Below are 20,492 nucleotides of genomic sequence, written 5' to 3' on the forward strand. Positions count from 1 at the left end.
ATTAGTCTCTGAGATGAGCGTGGGCCACTGGGATCCCAGTGCCTCCAACTCGGTATGGATGCTTGCGTGTTGCCAGTTTCCCAGGGCCTGGCACAGCAGAATGGCACGTCTGTTGGCAGCAGCCTGAAGTGAAGTTGATGTAACTGGGTTCGTGGGCAGGTGGTGGCTTCCTAGTGATATAGCAACATCTGTAGGATGGGTATTAATGTAGGATTCAGTAAAGGAAAATGAGAAAAATACTCAGTAATGTACGAAGAAACCAGGAGAAGGTGGCATTCTGGAAATGTGTAAGATTCAGGAAGGAGCTGGGGACCCACAGTGAGAGGTGAAGCCTCAAGTACAGAAAAGCAGACGCTGGTGGGGAAGCAGCCACAGAGGTTGGTATATGTTTTCTTTCTGATAACAAGGGAATGGAAGAGGTAGCACCAGAGAGCGGAGTGTTTTCAGACGGGGCTGACCAAAGGTGCTGGTAGGAACAAGTGGGTGAGGGAGAAAGAGCGGTGATGATGCATTCATGAGGAAACTGCTTTGTGTTTTAACCTTTGCAGATAATGGCGTTTCTCCTGAGGAAAAAGACCTCTTTCCTAAACGATCGCATTTTTCAGCTGATCCTGTCTGTTGCCGGCACCGCAGAACTGGGCTTTGGGTCCTCCGCTATCACCAACATTGGTGTCTTCCAGCACATCCTCTGCAATTTCGAGGTAAACTGGAGACTACTCACTAGCCCTAAAGGAACAGGAGTGTGATGGTACAGAAAGCCTGGAGCTTTCTCTAAACCCAGCAGGTCAGCTTCCTCGATGGTCAAGATGGTAGTGAGAGAGAAAACTGACAAGGCTTTGGAGTTCAGAGGCCTTGGTTAATAATTAACTCCTACCACCAAATGGGCTGTGTGGCCTCGGGCACGTCTCTTGACTTCTCTGAGTTTCAGTCTTCTCATGTGTGAAAGGGAGACCATCTCCTCTCCCTCACAGGCTGGTGTGGGAGCCAAATCAGATAGTATCTGGAAAAGGATTTTAAAAGTGTAAGCTTCCAGATATAAGAAGGATTTTAAAACATACCAATTCCTTTGGATGGTGCTTTACTGTTTATAAATGTTCCGTTAAAGGGATGAGTGAGAGATGCTGAGGGCACACCTGAGGCTGAGTGAGGAGTAACGCACAGACCTTTGGGTGGACAGATCCATTCACGAAGCATCGTTTACTGAGTGCCCACTAGGGTCGGGCACTGGTGGGTTCTGGAGACGTGGTGATAACCAGGATGCAGCCCCTGCATGCAACGATGGGGCCCAGGACACGACAAAGGTGGTGCTACAATGTGCTGGGTGCCAGTGAGGGAGGCACAGGGCATCTGGGGAGTGGAAGGAGAGGACAATCAGCTCAGCGGATCCGGGCTCTGGGGCTGAGTTTAACAGAATGTGTTCAATGGGGGAATATTTCAGGTGGAGTGGATGCTATTTGCTCACACGTGGGGATGAGAGCAACCATGGGAATTTGAGAGCAAGGGGCTTGGGGCACCTGTGGGGATGTTGTTGCAGGTAGAGGTGAGGCTGGAGGGGGAGGGAGAGAAGACAGCAGAGGATGGTAAGCTGCAGGGCGCACACTTTAGCCGGTACACACTGCAGTCAATGGAAGTATTTTATTTTATTTTATTTTATTTTATTTTATTTTATTTTATTTTATGTTATGTTATGTTATTTTATTTTATTTTATTTTCGGCACACGGGCCTCTCACCGCTGCGGCCCCTCCCGCTGCAGAGCACAGGCTCCGGACGCGCAGGCCCAGCGGCCATGGCTCACGGGCCCAGCCGCCCCGCGGCATGCGGGATCCTCCCGGACTGGGGCACGAACCCGCGTCCCCTGCATCGGCAGGCGGACTCTCAACCACTGCGCCACCAGGGAAGCCCCTATGGAAGTATTTTAAAAACTAAATAATATGTGCTTGTTATAGAATATTTTAAATTACAGAAAAATGGAAGAAAAACTCCTCTTTCTGAGACCCAGACGACTGTTGTTAACTTTGAATGCATCCCTTTTTTTGTACTTTCTATGCATAATATATGTATTTTTAAAAAATCATAGTCATGATCGTAGTGTAGGTATTATTTCTCCCAGCCTCTTTTATGAACTAATCTTGATACCAGAACCAAAAAAGGATAGTATGGGAAATGAAAAAGTACAGGTCAATCTTACTCATAAATAAAAGCTACAAAAAACCTAAATGAAATACTATCTAATTGGACCAGGCCAGGATGAACACCCAGACCTGGATCCTGCAGATAGATGCAAGGCTTGTGGGGGAATCCAGCAAGGCCTGTAATACGAGCTTCCTGTGCACAGTGGGGAAGCACATATGCACAAATGGCTTTACCACCCTGGTAAACAAGACAGCATGCCTTGGCAGCACTGCTGCCCCTTCCAAAATGCTGCGGCTGTGCTCAGGCAGCTTGGCTCCACGACATCGTTGCCATCAGCCCAGCCCAGGAATGACCCATGCAGGAGCCCACCATGCTCCCAACGCCTGTTCCTGGAGCCACCCTGGGCACCACCCATCCCCTCCCTGAATGAACTTACCCCTCAGCTGAGCCAGTGCTTTTTCACTGGGGTTAAGAAAATAGGCAACCAATAAAAACAAGCAAAAAGATGCTAAAAAACCACACTAAAACAAAATGAAATGAAATAAAATTTTTAAACGATTGGGAGGAGAGAATTTCAAAAAGAAGAAGAGTTTCACCAGTGTCTGCCTACATCAGGCGAAGTAAGGGCAGGGCTGTGTGGGCTGTGTTTCGAGGTCACTGACGGGCCCAGTGAAGAGTGAATGGTGGGGTCAGACATGAGGTGAAGAGCGGGGAGGAGGCGGGAAGGAGACAGTCAGTGGGCTTTTGAAGGAGAAAAAGAGAGAGAAGAAAATCGAAGGAGGAGCGTTTCAGAACTTAGATAGGAGACTTGAGCAGTGAAAAAGGGGTGGTTAAAATACCAGTGTGAGAATCAAACTGACAGGACAAGTCCTTCAAGGAAAGGGAGGGTTTGGAGACCAGAGAGTGGGTTACAGGAGAAGGCACATGATCCTTGATGACGGGTGTGCAGCAGGGAGGGACAGGAAGTTGAGAAGCTGGAAGGGACAGGAAGTCGAAGTCATGCGTGTCTTAGGCTTGTGGTCTCAGAGAAGGCCACCTCTTTCTGAGAGTGAGGTGGTCCCAGGGGTGGAGAGAGAACAGAATTTGGTATTCAAACAAATTTAAGCCAGACATCTCAATGCAGTCTTTCGTACAGGGGTTATGAGACACAGGATGACAACCACAATATTCAATTATGCATGTTTCCCCAAATTCAGACAGTTGGTATTATATAAAGTAATTTCTAAAAGAGCTAGGCAGGCTCAAATGTGCTGTGGCAACTTCTTATTGTTCTAAAGCTCTGGAAAAGAAAACGGGGGGAGGGGTATTCTTTTGTGGGAAGGGTAAGGGGTACCACAGGGTTCCTGTCTTACTTTCTCAGCTCTTCCAGCTCCCGACACAGAGCCTGGTGTATCATTTGCTCATGACTGCCTTCATGAATGAATGAATGAATGAATTCCAAGTATGCAAAGCTCTTGGCACCCTCTTGAGTATGTTGGGATGCCATGTCTGGCTACCCCTACCTCCCTGGGAGCCACATTGATCCACACCAGCTCTCTTGAATGGCAACTGCCCCACCTCTGTGTGTACTGGGCAGTGGCTGTGCTTACAGGAGCTGGAAATCTGTCAGCCTGTTTCTGGCTTAAGAGTAATCCACGTATCTTACTTTGGTTTACTTTGCATTCACTCTTTTAAAAAATGTAATGGATCCTATGAAGTGGCCACTCCATGGCATGTGTGATGCTGGGCCCTGGGGATTGGGGAGGGACAGTCTCTGCCTTCCTGATAAACTTATGTCCACTGAGACTCTTCTGTTTTCCCCAGTTAGTAAAAGGATGGAGCCATGGCCACCTGCTTGGTTCAAGTGAGGTTGATTATTGACCCTCTGGGTCACTGTCTGCAGGAGATGCCTGTAGGGGAGCACAGAGGGGAGGCAAGAGAGTGGGCTTCATGGTCAGACTGACCAGGCTTTGAAGCCAGTCTCTGCCAATTAAAAACCGTGGGGCGTCAGACAAGTTACTCAGTCTCTCTGAGCCTCAATGTTCTTATCTACTAAACACAGATAATGATATCATTTTAGGACTTTGTATGATGCTTCTTGCCTTGAGCAAATGGTATCATTTGTAAATGTGAGCTCTTTTTGCTGCTATATGAGTGCACTCTTATAATCCTACATCTGAACCTTATAGATTCTGGGCCTTAGGAAATGTCAGCATTTAGATGAGAAATAGTAGAGCTCTCTAAAGGGAAGTAGAATTGAGACATGAAGGCACACCATCACCTCTGCCCCAGAAGGATGGGGAGCAGCTGCATTTTGTTTACAATGAAGAAAGCCACCCGAGTGATAAAGTTCACTCTCAGAATCTCAGTGCATTTCACACCTGCATGTCACTCACAATTCTGTTTACAGGAGATGGGAACATGGGCTGTGCTGCAGGTTCTATAGATAGGGGAACTGAAGAAACTGCATGCACAAGTTGCTACAGCATAAAACCTGAGAGGTGGGACTCAGCTTCTAATTCCAGTCTTATCACTTGCGGGTGGTGAGGTACCTGTCACTCAGTGGTCTGTCTCAGCCTGTCTTTTCACATCTCTGAATTGGGAGCACTGGTATTTACCTTGTAGGATCCAATGAAAATGAGATGTTGTTTGGTGTGTGGACACACAGGTTGCAGGGCCCAGGGTGGGACACACATAGGAGATGGTTAGTTCAGGTGTCCTTGGTTAGAATCTAGACCCACAGTGAAGCTCCAGAGAGCAGCAGAGATGGGAAAGATAGGAATGGTGTTTGCACTTGCCCCTGGGGGAGGTGCCCTCTACTTTCTAGCTGTCAGGAGAGCTAGTTTGATTCCAGAGCTGGTAAGCTGTGTTAGTGATTCCAAGCCAAAGGAGACCACACCCAGCACCGTACCTGCTCACGCTGCCTGGAAACCCTTCTCTCCACACACCTTGGTTTCACTGTGTTTGTTCTCTCTTCCAGCTCTGGATGAATGCTGCGGACAACTTGGAGCTCTCCCTCTTTTCCCATCTTGTGGAAATCCTTCAGTCACCAAGGTAAGCTGGGCTTTGGCAGCCTGGCGGTACAGTCAAAGGCTTCATGCCAAGAACAGGGACTGAGAGGACAGGACAGCCGGTGGTTCAGCAACCACGGCCTTCTCCCTTCCCAGAGCACTGGGTCCCCAGGCGGTAGCATGTCTGTCTTAGTCTACACAGCTGCTATAATGAAAATACCATAGACTGGGTGGCTTACAAATCACAGAAATTTATTTCTCACAGTTCTGAAGGCTGGAAGTCTAAGGTCAAGGCTCTGGCAGATTCAGTGTCTGGTGGGGACCTACTTCCTGGTTCCTAGTTGGCTGTCTTCTCACTACAACCTCACATGGCATAAGGGGTGAGGGAACTCTCTGGGGTCTCTTTTATAAGGGTGCTAATCCCATTCATGAGGGCTCCACTCTCATAACCTAAGCATCTCTCAAAAGCCCCACCTCCAAATACCATCACACTGAGTGTCACTTTTTGAATTAGTCAGGGCTCTTCTGATTGCAAGTGGCAGAAATACAGCTCAAACCAACTTAAGGAAGGAAGAAAGGGAGGGAAAAAAGGAAGGTAGAGAAAGAGGAAATTTATTGGCTCATACAATTGACTGAGGCAGATCTTCACACGTTGTCTGGATGATGCTCATATTACTTTATCTGAGATCTGTCCCTGGTCTCATCTATGCTTTCTTCTGTGCTAACTTCATTCTGGCTGGGCATCCTCACAGCATGTCCTCTGCTCAGCACAGTCGGCAGACAGGGCTTCTTTTTCACTCGATAGTCCTAGCAATAGGATGGAGTCTCACGGGGCCATCTTGGGTCATGTGGCCAGGCAGCATGACTTCCCCTCTGGAGCGGGTGGAGGGGAGTTAGAAAGAGGTAATTCCCAAGGAAAACCAGGGATTGTGATCAGAATATGGGAGAAGGGAGGCAGGGGTGCCAACCTGTCAATCCACCTCCTTCCTTACAAATAAAGCTGTTCACACACACCCCCACCTGCCTCCTCACATGTCAGTTCTTCTGGAGATCATTAGGACCTCAGCGTTTTGAATGTATTTGCAGCCGTCTTTTCATGCAGCCGTTCATGATGGACTATCTGTTATTAACCCACTCCATTCCATACCAGTTCTTAGTGCTAGAAGTTCAAAGAAGGACAAGACATAGCCCTATGGTGAAGGAATACAGAAGAGCAGGCTACTCAGTGCTGTGATTAGAAAGAGCACAAAGGACAGTGGGGACTCATAGGTGATGAATGCACATCTTCCCATTGGGCAAGTCACACGCAGAACTGGGCTGGTTCTGCCTCTTGTGTATCAGAGATGTGGCACTCGGCAGAATTCAACACAGTAGTACTGAGAAGACAGTTCAAGAAGGAGCAATCCACCCAAATTCATTCTCCTCCACCTTTATTTTCTTGCTCCCTTTCCACTTTCTTTCTGTACCTGTTGTTTTCTAAGAGACGGACACTCACCTTGGAAGCTGTTTTCTTTGGGGGAGTAGAATTTACTGGAAATTGTATTTGCGATTATCCTAAGGAGGGAGTGCGGAGGCTTGAATTCTGTCTCTCTCCCCCTTTGACTCTCAGCGGCGTGTTCATCCACTTTGTGGTTTGGGGTGGGCAGGAAGACGCACACCCAGATGGGCTCGCGGAGCCCGCGCGCCGGTGCTCCGCGGTCACACTCCAGTCTGCTCTCTTTGTTCTGAGTTTTCTGAGACCAGCATTAGTTTTCCCTGAGGCTTGGAATTTAAAAGTCAATAGCTGGGGTTGTTTCTGGAGGCAGTTTTCAGGGGTGGGGGGGTGGGGGGTTGGAAGGGCACCGGGAGGCTCATCCCCGAGTGACTCTGGCACTGGGCACACACATATTCGATGGGTGTCTGACAGCGTTTTGACGAGTTGCCAAGAGCGCATCAGAGTCAGAGGGCCACGGAGCAAGCCCAGCCGGTGGAACCTTTTTAGCAGAAACGTAGCAAATTTGGTTCATTCCAGTAAAAGCTTTTACTGCCTCTCTCCTGGGCTCGCCAGGGAAGGACCCCGGAATGCTGAAGTTGCTCACCAGGCGCGGCTTATTCCCAAGCTCGTCTTCCTCTTCAACGAGCCAGGCCTCGCCCCCTCCAAGCTACCCACCATCATTGCCATCCTAGGCTGTCAGCTGAGGGGCCACTTCAGCCTCCAGGACTTGTGCAGGTACTGCGCCAGCTCCCCAGGGGGAAGGGCAGAGCCTCGGGGCTGTTTAATGAGGGAACGTAGGCGCCAGCTCTCCCCTGACCACGCTCAGCCCAGCAGCACTGCCCCTTCAATGCAGCAGCAGGTTCTATTTCCTTGGAACCTCCTAGGAGTTTCTCTGTTCAGGGCGGAGAGCTGAAAAAAGGGGTGGGTCCGCTAGACTCCCCAGCAGGGCTGTGTGTTCACTGCTCCCTGGTGCTCGGACACACCTCCTGTGCCAAGAACTCCAGAAATTCCGTGAGCACAGGTATCCTCACCGACTAACGACCCAACATGCCTGCCTTTTGCAGAGTTCCCAACGGATAGTCCCCGCTGGCAGGACATTTCACCTTTTCTGTCCTCATCACTGTTTGTTCTGTTGAGCTGGCAGAGCCAGAGTTAGCTGCTCTGATGAATCCTGACAGATCTGAGAAGTCTTTGGAAATATCACATTGATCACAGAATAACGCGATTCCCCTCAAACCCTGCCTTGAAGCCGCATTTAGGTGGATCACTGTAGAAAACCTCCACGTGTGTTTAGGAGACAGGGGCTGAGCCCACATTTGAGCGTGTCCTTCTCCTTCTGTCTTAAGAATCGGGCTGTTTGTTGTGTACACCCTCAAGCCTTCATCGGTGAACGAGAGGCAGATCTGCGTGGACGGAGCCCCGGACCCCTCCGTACCCGGTGAGAAGACCTTTCCCAGACTCCAGCCTGAAGGCAGCAGGACAACCCCTGTGACAGCCCTGAGAGGAACATGATGTGGAGCCATTGTGCATGAAAGGCTGAGGGGGAGGAGGGGGAAGGCACCCACAGCCGAGCTGTTGTTCCCACACGGTGGCTTATGAGGTCACAGCTCTATGATTATGGTCACGAATAAACGCAAATTGTATGTGCTTCCTTCACAACCTGGAATGGCTTCCAAGGCCTCCAGGATAACACTCAGTTCCCTGTAGACCAGCAGGTGGGAGCCTTCATGCCCTAGCCCTTGCCTTGCTCCCCTGATGAGCCCCAGCTTCAACACTCTGAAGCACGTACACGTCCTAATGTGTGACGGTCTGCCCGTCCATCCAGGCTCTGCAGGTGATGTTCGCTCTGCAGGAGTGCCTCCCTTGCCCCGCCCCCACCCCATCTCACCCCGCTAGACGAGCCGTTCCCAGTCCCTCAAGCCAGGCTAAGTCATCTCTTCTGTGCTTCTAGAGCCCTTGAGTTTAATCTCATGCAAAGGTCTGTGATTTGTTTCTTTGAGTCTCTCTCTCCCTAACCAGACTCAGAACAGCAGCTACATCGTGTTCCAGATTCCCTCTGCTAGGGCAAATGTGAGGGTGACAAGTACTGACTGCTTTGCCCTGGGCCCTCTGGATCTGCTGTGTCCAAGATGGGAGCCTCTAGCTGCACATGGCCATTTAAATTTAAATTCTAATTAATCGAAATGAAATGCAATTAAAAATTCAGTTCCTCAGTCACACTAACCTTGTCCCAAGTGCTTGATAACCATGTGAGGCTAATGGTTACTGCATTGGACAGGACAGATAGAGAACACTTTTACCGCAAAAGATTCTCTTAGATAGTGTTACTCAATCCAGATAAATTATCTCTTATCCTTAGATCAATCCTGAAAAGTAGGAATTACTATTCCCATTTTACAGATGAGAAAACGGAGGCTCAGAGAGATTAGGACCTTAATGAGAGATGGGGCCAGAATCCAAATAGAGGGGACTCTGACTCCGGTTCTCCAAGCTGCCTCATCAGTTCTGTTTCTACAGCATGGTGGGTGTGCCCCAAATTGGTGGTAAAATAACTGGCTAACCAAGGGGAAGAATGAATGGATAATGAGACGACAGTGTACTGTTTCGTCAACCCTTCTTCTCATAGGGACTCCACGCTAAAACTTTTATCTCACTAAACATCTTCTATTAAGACAATATTTACATGGCCTTCAGGGTTATAATAACACTTCAGAAGTAAAGTTTCTTCTTCCGTTGGATCCATATACCTCTTGCTACAATTCAAGCTCTATTTTTAGTGCAACATAGACATGCCAAAGGTCTAGCCCAGAGACAAATTGAGAGCAGGAACTCAGATCAAGGATCATAATCTTCACTTCTTTGCCCCCAGTGCCTTGCATAATGCCCAGCATGTAGTAGGTGCTCAGGAAATGTTGCAGCCTATGATAATTTTAAAAATTCCTCTCCTGGAAGGAGAATTTGGCCTTATCATTTTTAGGATTTTTTTTTTTTGGTGGGGGTGGGGAATGGGGAGCATCAAAAACATCTCTAGTTAAAGGGAAGTTTAGGAACATTTCCTGAAATTCTTTTTAAGCATTGCATGGAAATCTAGAACTGAAAGCCAAAATTACAAGTCCAATCCATGTCTCAACTCCTGGGAGAACTAAGCATTTGGTGAATACGATTGCTTACTGCAGCAAATATTATGTCTCTTTACATCCGATTTTTCTCAAATCTGAATTTTCTTTTTTGTAGCTGGAAGTCAAACATCTGGAAAGACAATCTGGCTCAGAAACCAGTTGCTGGAGATGCTGCTCAGTGTAATATCTTCTTCCCGACTTCATCTGTCCTCTGAGTAAGTAGCTCCAGAAAGAGTGATTTGGCATGAGGCTGCTTCATACAGGGTGTGTATTAAAACTTTTTCTTAATGAAAAGTTTAGCATCTCTGAGTTGGTTTTCTGCAATGTGTTTTCTGCACTAGTCAGAAAGAAAATTATATTTTCTCCACCCAATAAAGCAGACCTTGCCCTAAGATATTCTGATGCAAATGTTAAATGGGCACGAGTAACTCAAAACAGATTTGGTGTAATTACAATAAACGCTTTTTGTCACCATTGCTATAGTGTCATTGTTATTGTTTTGGCGGTTGTGATAATTACCGATTTTGATGTCCTATACTTGGCAGACAATAGAATGGAGAAATGGTTAGCCTAAATAACATCTATCAAGGGAAAGGCTTGCCAAATTCTTCTGCTATTTACGGTTATTTAGTTATTTTTCCAAGTTAGAAAAAGAAGTATCTGCCTTCCATTAACTTTCAAAAACAACGTGTAATCATAAAGTTCCGTTAAGTCTCTTGGACTGCCTGCTTTATCTCAGCTCTGGAGTCATTAATTCAAGAACTGTTTGTTGAGTACCTCCTGTGTGCCAGACACCGTTCCTCCCTCCGAGAATGCAGTGCTGAGAAAGACAGTCTGGATCCTTACTCTCACTGAGTTTACATTTTAGTGTGTACGTGTGTTTGGGGCAGGGAAGAATCAGGGTAGGGAGTTACCCCTCAGTAAAACAGCCTTTCAAATAGTGCTTAAAAAGTCTTTACGTGTCTAGAATCAAAGCATGGTAGAACTGGAAGATGCCTTGGAGATGAGCTAGTCCCTTCCTTTTCACTTTTTTGAAAAGGAATATAGTGTACTGCTTAAGCACCTGGGCTCTGACAGCTAGACCTCCTGGGTTCAAATCCCAGCTCTGTCCCCCAGGGACCTCGGGGAGGTTACCTAAGCCTCCCCTCTATGCCTCTCTTCTACTCATCTTTATGAAGATTAAGATAGTAGCTGTCATAGTTGGAAATTAATATGTGGATAGCTCTGAGCATGGTGCCTGGGATACTATAAATACTCCGTCAGCTAACCACTATCACCATCACCACCACCACCACCATTCTCATTACCATCATCATCACTACCACCAACATCATCCTCCTCCTCATCATCATAATGAAGGAAGATGACCAGAACTCATCAAGAGCTCTGCCAAAGTCATCCAGTTAGCAAACGGAGACATGACTAGAAGAGAGGATGGTCTCTTGACTCCTAGTTCTAGTGGCCATGCCCTCACCATGCCTCATCTGGCAGCTCGTGCTGAGAACACTGCCCAGCCAGGATGGATCCTTCCCTGGCTCTCACGAGGCTGTCCTTTGCTGAACCATTGCCCCTGAGGATTGGCTTCCCATCTCCCTGCCCTCCCTTTCCCTCTAGCAAGTCTGTATTCTCTAGACTCATTGTTTTAAAATTCATTTTTGAAAGTGACAGTTAAACATGTATTTTTTTGTCTAAGCCAATAAAGGTGCATAAATATTGGACTATTCCATTTAGATTAGTTTTGAACAGTGTGTTTAAAAAGGGAGTTCAGGGCTTCCCTGGTGGCGCAGTGGTTGAGAGTCCGCCTGCCAGTGCAGGGGACACGGGTTCGTGCCCCGGTCCGGGAAGATCCCACATGCCGCGGAGCGGCTGGGCCCGTGAGCCATGGCCGCTGAGCCTGCGCGTCCGCTGTGCCCCGCAACGGGAGAGGCCACAACAGTGAGAGGCCCGCGTACCGCCAAAAAAAGAAAAAAAAAAGGGAGTTCAGTAACTGTTACGTGTTTTATGTGACTGCATTGATGTAATTAGATGGGTGGCCATTCAGACACCGTGTAGGCATGAATATTAGTGAGTAGGGCTGTCAAAGGGCCTGCATATTTTTACATCTATTGGTACATAGTTTCCAACTGCTTTCAAAAGCTTTGGCCAACTTACACTTCAGCCATTAATAGGCAAATTCATCTATTTCACAGCAACCTTGCCAGCATTTTATTTTACCGATCTTTTAAAATGTAGCATGTACTTTGCTAAGTGATATCCAGATATTAAACTTAACTTGCCTTTTCTACGTGACTAGTGAAGCTGAAAGTTATTTGAATTTTCTGGACATGTCATTTGCTTATGGGCTGAGTGGTAATTTATAGCATTTATTGACCCCCTTCCCCCCGCAGGACAAAGGAAGAGATGTTTCTGAACCTGGGGCCCGATTGGTTCCTGCTATTCGTGCAGGGCCATGTGCACCCCAGCACAGTGGTGCTGGGATTGAAGCTGCTGCTGCACTTTTTGTCAAACCCCTCCCTCCGCGGGCGATTTAAAGATGGCCTGTCTGCGGGGTCCTGGGTGGAACGCAGCTCCGAGGGCGTGGACATCATGATGGGTGAGTGCGTGGTCATCTCCAAGAGGCAGGGTGCCACCTGTGGTCTGTGAGTGAGGACCTGCCAGGACTTGCTTGGGGCTTTCACAGCTCCGTGCTGTAGGATCACCTTAACCCTGACCCCTTCCCTCCCATCAGCCCCAGCCCCCTCTGACTTCCTTTTTAGGATCCCACCATGGCCTCACTGCTCTTCAGATGCTGGGGATTTCTTCCCATTCCTCAAAGCCTCCTTAGCTCTTTCCCTCTTCCTGGGATGCTTCCCCAACCCTCAGTACCAGCATGGCTCTCCTGTTTGATGTGGATTCATCCTTCAGCTCTTGATTCAAATGTTACTTCCTCTAGGAGAGGAGAGTCCCGTATGGATTAGGGCACCTCTGTTATACTCTCTCTTTTTTTTTTTTTTTACAGTGCTTATCGTCATTTATACATATTTATTTAGGTATTTAATTCTGTAAAGTCTGTCCCTCCAACCACATTGTAAGTAGTTGATAAAGGCCTGGGGTTCTGTATATTTTGTCAAAACACTATGTTCTTATTGCCTAATACAGAGAGGTCTTATTGCCCCTAAGGTGGTAGGCACCAAATAAGCATCTGGTTTTGAACGAATGAATGAGCATGTCAGGAACAGGAAAAATTCTTGTTGAGCACTTTCTTGTGCTCCAGTATGTATGACATATATTTCCATCTGGCATCTCTGTGGGATGGGTGGGTGGTAGGGGATTCCTTTCTGCGCCCGAGTCTCACCTTGACCAGAAGCAACAGCAATTTTTCTCAATTGGATTTTGTGCCCCTCCCCCTCATAATAGATAACCTGAAGAGCCACCCTCCCACGCCTGACCAGAGCCCCTGCCTGCTTCCTGGGTTCCAAGTCTTGAGTGACTTTCTGGCCCACCATGTTCATATTCCAGAAGTCTACCTCATCGTGTCCACCTTCTTCCTACAGACACCACTTACAGAGCTGATGGACGGGCCCAAAGTAGGTTCTTGGGGTTCCTGGGATGGAGTGACACAATTGGCTTTCTGATTCTGTATGACCAAGGCAGGTCCCTAAGACTCCCCTCCCCTTCCTCCATGTTTTCCAGCTTTCGTCCTGACCTACTTCTTTCCCTAGCAGTCCCACCCCTGGCTAGCTTTTCAAATACCCTTCACTTCTTCAGCCTCTGCCTCTCATGTCCCTCCCAGGAGGTATCTGGTTTTATCAGTTCCTCTTTTAAGTCTTTCTCCTTCTGGGCACAGCTAGAGAATCACACGATGGCGGGGCAACACGGGGAGGTGAATTGCTCCCATAACAGACATAGAGCCTCAGTTTATCTCCTCCAAAGAAACATGTCCCTTTACCTTAGTAATGCCCCTGCTCTTCCCCTGCATTCTAGTATGACCCTTACATGCCCCGAGCCTTCTGGCCCACAGACACCCTTTGCTCAGATGACTTACGTCATGGTAAGAGTAGAGGCCTCCATGAAGGGGGCATTGCCTCAGGACCCCACCCGCCACCACTTGTATATTCCATGACCCTCTTTATCACCTTCTCTCCACTGTTGCTGGAAGGGCAGCTTTTCAGGGCTGGTCTGGATTCCTTCCACTCCTTTCCCGAGTGACCTCACCCCTTATTATCCCTTCTTCTATATTTTTGGCATCTCTGTCTACTGACTCTTTCCTCATAGACCATAAGTATGATAACTTATGTTCCACCTAAAACCAGAAGCTGCCCCCTTGACTCACACTCTTGACCAGCTCCTGTCCTGTTTATCACTCTCCTATTTTTCCTTGGCCAATTTTCTCCAAAGGGGAGTCTACACTCACTGTATATACCTTCTCACCAGCCTCTTATTCACTAACTCACCGACTTGCACCAAATTCAAGGCTTCACTGGCTCCTGTTCCTGTGGGACCACGTTCAGAGTCCCCCAGCCAACATCAAAACGCTTCCTGATTGGATGTCTCACTGTCTCCCCAGCCCAGCTTCCATTCTCGCTGGCCCTTTATGCTGTGATCCTCCTGAGTCACCTCCCCAGTAAGACCAGCTGCTTTGTCCTTGCCTGCTCTGGGCCTTTAATGAGCCCTTTCTCCTGCCATCACCTGTCTGGAAAGGTGTCTTCCCTCAATTCTCAGCTCAGATGCCACCTCCTGCTTAGACTCCCTAGACAACAGGAACCATTCCTCTTTGGGCCTCATCATGCATTCACCTTTGCCTTATATGGCACCCGCACATTTACATCTGCTTCTCTCCTTAGATACTGAGCACCTCAAAAATAGACCCCGCCTCTTACTCACCTTCCTGGGCACCTGACAGACAGACTCAGAAATTGTTTTTTGGTCTTGATAGAGTTGAGTTAAACTGCACTGAATTGACATGGGTGGAGGGGCACGTCTTTACAAATAGAGGGCTAAAAAATTCACCTCTCGTACATCCTTATATTTGACCTATCTCAATCTTGATATATGCTAATAGTATTAGAGATCACACTTCAAAATAAAGTTCTTAATATGCTGTGCTAAGTTCATCAAAACCCTATATTTTTATTTTTCCAAGACTGTATTGCAGGAAACAAACATTTGCTGAATGTCAGGACCCGTGATAGATGTTTTACATATTTTATTTTCCTGGATATTTATAACAATCCCATGGGGCAGATAATGTAATTTTCATTACATAGAGAAGGAAACTGAACTGCCAAGAGGCTGAATAGCTTGTGTAAGCCCAGTTTTTAAAGAGGCAAAGTCAGATCATCCTGCTTGTCAACCCCGTGTTCTCTTTGTTGCACTCTGCAGTTGCCCTAAAGCCTTTGAATTTGTCACATTTTCTATAATCTCATTTATAAAAATTCATTAAAATTGATTGGGAGATTGAGAATTTGTGATGTCAGACCAAAAGAACTAAATTCGATACCAGTTGCTGGTGGGTCTTCAGTACCATCTTGGAGGTGTGTGTTTCCCTTATACCCCATTAGTGGGCTGAAGCTTCCTGAATGGGCCAGCCACCTGGGCTGCTACTGTGCTGTTTTGCCTTTCCCACTGGGGCCCCTGGGAAATGCCGTGTGCTGGCTGGAAAGCCGGTCCCCTTGCTGCGTAGCCACTGGTCTCTTTACAGCCCTTGCCTCCTCTTTCAGGACAGCCTGGATGCCATGCTTCAGTGGCTCTTGCATAAGCATCACAGGGAAGAAGTCCTCCGGGCTGGGCTGTGCACTGAAGGTGCCCTGCTGCTCCTGGAGATGCTGAAAGCCACCATGAGCCAGGTGAGACCCATTCCCCACATGCCGAGAGGGGGTTCTGACGGGAAGACAAGCTCAGAAAAGTCAACCTTGATTTTTCCCAGCAGCTTCCCGGTAGTGCTGATAATTTGCAGGTATTATTCAGAAATCTTGATAGAAGAGGCAAGGTGATAACTTAGGTGCTCAATGGGAAGCCCAACCTAATTGTCCCCAGTTTATGGGCTCTTGCCAGAAGACATCTGTTTTCTATTTGTTTAAACATTTGACTTTCTTCACTGGGAGATTTAACGACTCCAGTCAAAGGGAACATTTCTGAGCAACTGCTTTAAATCGGGAGCTTCAGGGACCCTGTGGAGGGGGAAAAGGGGTCTCTGCCCTCAAGCAGATCACCTCTACCAGGACAGGTAGGCCTCTCGAGTGAGGGACCCATGAGGTAGAGACACCTGTCTTAGAGAAGACAGATGCCCGCCTGCTACAGACATGACATGGAGAACCTTTGATTCAGGCCTTCAAGGTCCACCTTGAAGGTGGGTGGAGAGGTTATTTTAGACCTGGAGGCAAAGGCCACGTGGCCTGTGAACAGGAGTAATTGAGGGCCAAGTAACAAGAACACCCATGAGAGGCTGAAAAATTCTGGCTTCATTCTGTAGACTCTAAAGGCAACTGGAGGTTTGAGATGTGTGGGGAAACCTAATTGCTTCTGTAAAATGATGCATGATTACCTTTAAAATTTAAATAAGAAAAAGAGTAGAAAGTAAAAATCACCTGAAATCAGTCCCATCCAGAGATAACCACTGTGAACTTTAGTGGAATATCCTTCCAGACACCTCCCTGAATGGGCCAGCCACCTGGGCTGCTACTGTGCTGTTTTGCCTTTCCCACTGGGGCCCCTGGGAAATGCCGTGTGCTGGCTGGAAAGCCAGTCCCCTTGCTGCGTAGCCACTGGTCTCTTTACAGCCCTTGCCTCTTCTTTCAGGACAGCCTGGATGCCAGGATATACCATATCCTTAGAGGATCAGACCACATAAATTCCCTTTGCCTTTTTTTCTCAACATTTTGTTGGGAATCATCTATATTTGAAGATGGAAATTTTTGTTGTTTCTCGGAATGTTCGTTGTTATCAAAAGACTGTAATGAACTTTCTCGAGCAGATGTCTGTTCCCTCTAGTTTGATGACCTCCTTAGTGTAAATTCCAGGATGTGGGATAGTGGGTCAAGGTGTACTTCATGCATTCTTTTTCTCAGGAAGGTTGCAGTAGACATTATACATGTACATTCCTCCTAACACACATCCCACCGTCCTCTATAGATGGGCTTGGCCCAGTCCTCACAGCCTCAGTGACATGGCCAAACTGATGAAGATTTCATAGTTGAGTTCTTTTGCATTTATTATCACTGAAATTGATAGCATTTTCACTTGCTTATTAACATATCTATTTATTTTACTGTGAATTGCATGTTTCACCTTTTGCCAACTTTTCTGTGTGTCTGTTGATAATGCTTGGAAAGTATAGATCAAACTTTTTGCTCTTTTTAAAAACAGGAATGTACTTAATTTTTTTTAAATACTCTTTTAGCATATATTTAGATGATCAGATGGGTTTTTCTTTTAAACATTTACCTCTGATGAATTATATCAATAGATTTCCTTGCATTCTTGCAAAGCTCTCACTTTGTCACTCTGTTCTTATTCATTTAGCATACTTTCTTATTCTGCTTGTAAATATTTAATTTATGATTTTGCATTCATATTTATAAATGATATTATGTTGTGGTTTTCTTTGTGTTATATGTTGTCACGTTTTGATATCAGCATTATGCTAGGTTTACTAAAAAAAGACTTCTCTCCTTTCTTTTTATTCAAGATGATGTTAAATCCATGACTCATATTATTTAAATTGTTCCTATGAAACTTCTTGGGCCTGAATTTTTCCCATTATTGCCTTGCTTAGGCTTTTAAATGTCTCCTTCACCTAGTTTAGGTAATAGGCATTTTAAAAAATCTTCCCATTTATTCAGTTTGCATGAATGGTCTCCTTTAATTCATTTAATTTTCTGTGTGATTATTTCCCTCTTCTTCTTAATTTGTAAGTCCATGCTTTCTCTTCATTTCTCCCATTACTTAAGGAGCTGAGGACTTGTGGATTTGTAAAGAACCAACTTTGGATATATTTATCATTCCCCTCATTTTTCTCTGGCTAGTTCTAAAATTTTGATATTTGACATCTTAATTTTTGGTTGTTTTCTAGAGTTTCTGTGATTGCAGATTTAAAGACCTTTTTGATTCATCTTTTTCCATGTCCATGTAGTTGAATTTTTTGTTTTCTTTTATTGTTGTTATTCATTTCCAGTTTAGTTTTGTCCTAGTCAGGACATGTGATCTTTACACTTTCCATCTTTGGAAAACTTATTCATGGCTCCCTTGTAGACCTAATGTGCAACTAATGTGGGGATGCCTGAAAAAAATGCATATTTTCTGTTTGCACCATAGAGAGTTTGTTACCTTTTAAAATCAATGTTATTTAGAAAGAGCAAACCAAAGGAATAACATGAAAGCATTTAAAATAAAGAAAATACATAGTATGCTGAGGGAAGTAAGAAAATAAGGCCAAACATTTACTTTATGATAGCAAACATAAAATGGTTAACTGTCGTATAACAGACGTGACCCTTAAACTGGGTCAAAAAACAAGACTCAGTCTTCTGAAATCTAACAAACATATAACAAAAGCAAAGTCACTGGAAGGTTATTTTGGTTCAATGAAGATATCTGCCATGAAAGCATCATTTACCAAATATGGTAGACAAGCATCAAAATCTAAAAGGCAAAAACCGGAAGGATAAGAGAAAAAGGTCAGAAATATAATTGTAGTGAATAATGCTAACATATCTTTCTCAAACAGTTTATTTTATTTTGCTTGGAACTTTACTTCGTTTGCTATTATTCCCTTGCACAGTGTAACCATAAATTTGTTTGCCTGTTCTTGAACATAATATCAATGGAATCCTATAGTATGTACTCTTTTGCTTCTGACTTCTTTCACTCATTATGTACGCTGGTAGTTCATTCTTTTTTTTTTTTTAAACATCTTTATTGGAGTATAATTGCTTTACAATGTTGTGTTAGTTTCTGCTGTATAACAAAATGAATCATCTATACGTATACACATATCCCGATATCCCATCCCTCTTGCGTCTTCCTCCCACCCTCCCTATCCCACCCCTCTAGCTGGTCACAAAGCACCAAGCTGATCTCCCTGTGCTACGTGGCTGCTTCCCACTAGCTATCTATTTTACATTTGGTAGTGTATATGTGTCCATGTCACTCTCTCACTTCGTCCCAGCTTCCCCTACCTCTTCCCCATGTCCTCAAGTCCATTCTCTACACCTGGGTCTTTATTTCTGTCCTGGCCCTAGGTTCTTCAGAACCATTTTTTTTTTTTAGATTCCATATATATGTCTTAGCATATTGTATTTGTTTTTCTCTTTCTGACTTAGTTCACTCTGTATGATAGACTCTGTGTCCATCCACCTCACTACAAATAACTCAATTTCGTTTCTTTTGGTTGAGGAGTAATATTCCATTGTATATATGTGCCTCTTCTTTATTCATTCATCTGTTGATGGACACCTAGCTTGCTTCCATGTCCTGGCTATTGTAAATAGTGCTGCAGTGAACATTGTGGTACATGACTCTTTTTGAATTATGGTTTTCTCAGGGTATATGCCCAGTAGTGGGATTGCTGGGTCATATGGTAGTTCTATTTTTTGTTTTTTAAGGAACCTCCATACTGTTCTCCATAGTGGCTGTATCAATTTACATTCCCACCAACAGTGCAAGAGGGTTCCCTTTTCTCCGCACCCTCTCCAGCATTGACTATAGATTTTTTGATGATGGCCATTCTGACCGGTGTGAGATGATACCTCATTGTAGTTTTGATTTGCATTTCTCTAATGATTAGTGACGTTGAGCATCCTTTCATGTGTTTGTTGGCAATCTGTATATCTTCTTTGGAGAAATGTCTATTTAGGCCTTCTTCCCATTTTTAGATTGGGTTGTTTGTTTTTTTGATATTGAGCTGCATGAACTGCTTGTATATTTTGGAGATGAATCCTTTGTCAGTTGCTTCATTTGCAAATATTTTCTCCCATTCTGAGGGTTGTCTTTTCATCTTGTTTATGGTTTCCTTTTCTGTGCAAAAGCGTTTAAGTTTCAGTAGGTCCCATTTGTTTTATTTTTGTTTTCATTTCCATTTCTCTAGGAGGTGAGTCAAAAAGGATCTCGCTGTGATTTATGTCATGGAGTGTTCTGCCTATGTTTTCCTCTAAGGGTTTTATAGTGTCTGGTCTTACATTTAGGTCTTTAATCCATTTTGAATTGATTTTTGTGTATGGTGTTAGGGAGTGTTCTAGTTTCATTCTTTTACATATAACTGTCAAGTTTTCCTAGCACCACTTATTGAAGAAACTGTCTTTTCTCTGTTGTATATTCTTGCCTCCTTCATTAAAGATAAGGTGACCATATGTGCGTGGGTTTATCTCTGGGCTTTCTGTCCTGTTCCATTGATATATATTTCTGTTTTTGTGCCACTACCATACTGCCTTGATTACTGTAGCTTTGTGGTATAGTCCGAAGTCAGAGCGTATGATTGCCCCAGCTCCGTTTTTCTTTCTCAAGATTGCTATTTGGCTATTTGGGGTCTTTTGTGTTTCCATACAAACTGAAATTTTTATTCTAGTTCTGTGAAAAATGCCATTGGTAGTTTGATAGGGATTGCATTGAATCTGTAGATTGCTTTGGGTAGTATAGTCATTTTCACAATGTTGATTCTTCCAATCCAAGAACATGGTATATCTCTCCATCTGTTTGTATCATCTTTAATTTCTTTCATCAGTGTCTTATAGTTTTCTGCATACAGGTCTTTTGTCTCCTTAGGTAGGTTTATTCCTAGGTATTTTATTCTTTTTGTTGCA

The 20,492-nt window shown here is 45.3% G+C and overlaps 1 protein-coding gene across 2 annotated transcripts in view; it reads left to right on the plus strand.

Annotated features, from left to right (window-relative positions):
* Window positions 1-20,492, plus strand: part of WDFY4 (WDFY family member 4) — a 261,838-nt gene that overhangs the window by 84,694 nt on the left and 156,652 nt on the right. For both annotated transcript variants that reach the window (XM_024121405.1, XM_024121406.2), the window contains exons 23-30: window positions 549-701; window positions 5,094-5,167; window positions 7,172-7,333; window positions 7,945-8,036; window positions 9,833-9,932; window positions 12,105-12,310; window positions 13,114-13,283; window positions 15,417-15,542. In XM_024121405.1, the coding sequence (XP_023977173.1) occupies window positions 549-701; window positions 5,094-5,167; window positions 7,172-7,333; window positions 7,945-8,036; window positions 9,833-9,932; window positions 12,105-12,310; window positions 13,114-13,283; window positions 15,417-15,542 (1,083 nt within the window). The remainder of the gene's footprint in view (window positions 1-548; window positions 702-5,093; window positions 5,168-7,171; window positions 7,334-7,944; window positions 8,037-9,832; window positions 9,933-12,104; window positions 12,311-13,113; window positions 13,284-15,416; window positions 15,543-20,492) is intronic.

The sequence above is a fragment of the Physeter macrocephalus genome, chromosome 20 (genome assembly GCF_002837175.3).
Source record: "Physeter macrocephalus isolate SW-GA chromosome 20, ASM283717v5, whole genome shotgun sequence".
Classification (NCBI taxonomy): Eukaryota; Metazoa; Chordata; class Mammalia; order Artiodactyla; family Physeteridae; genus Physeter; species Physeter macrocephalus.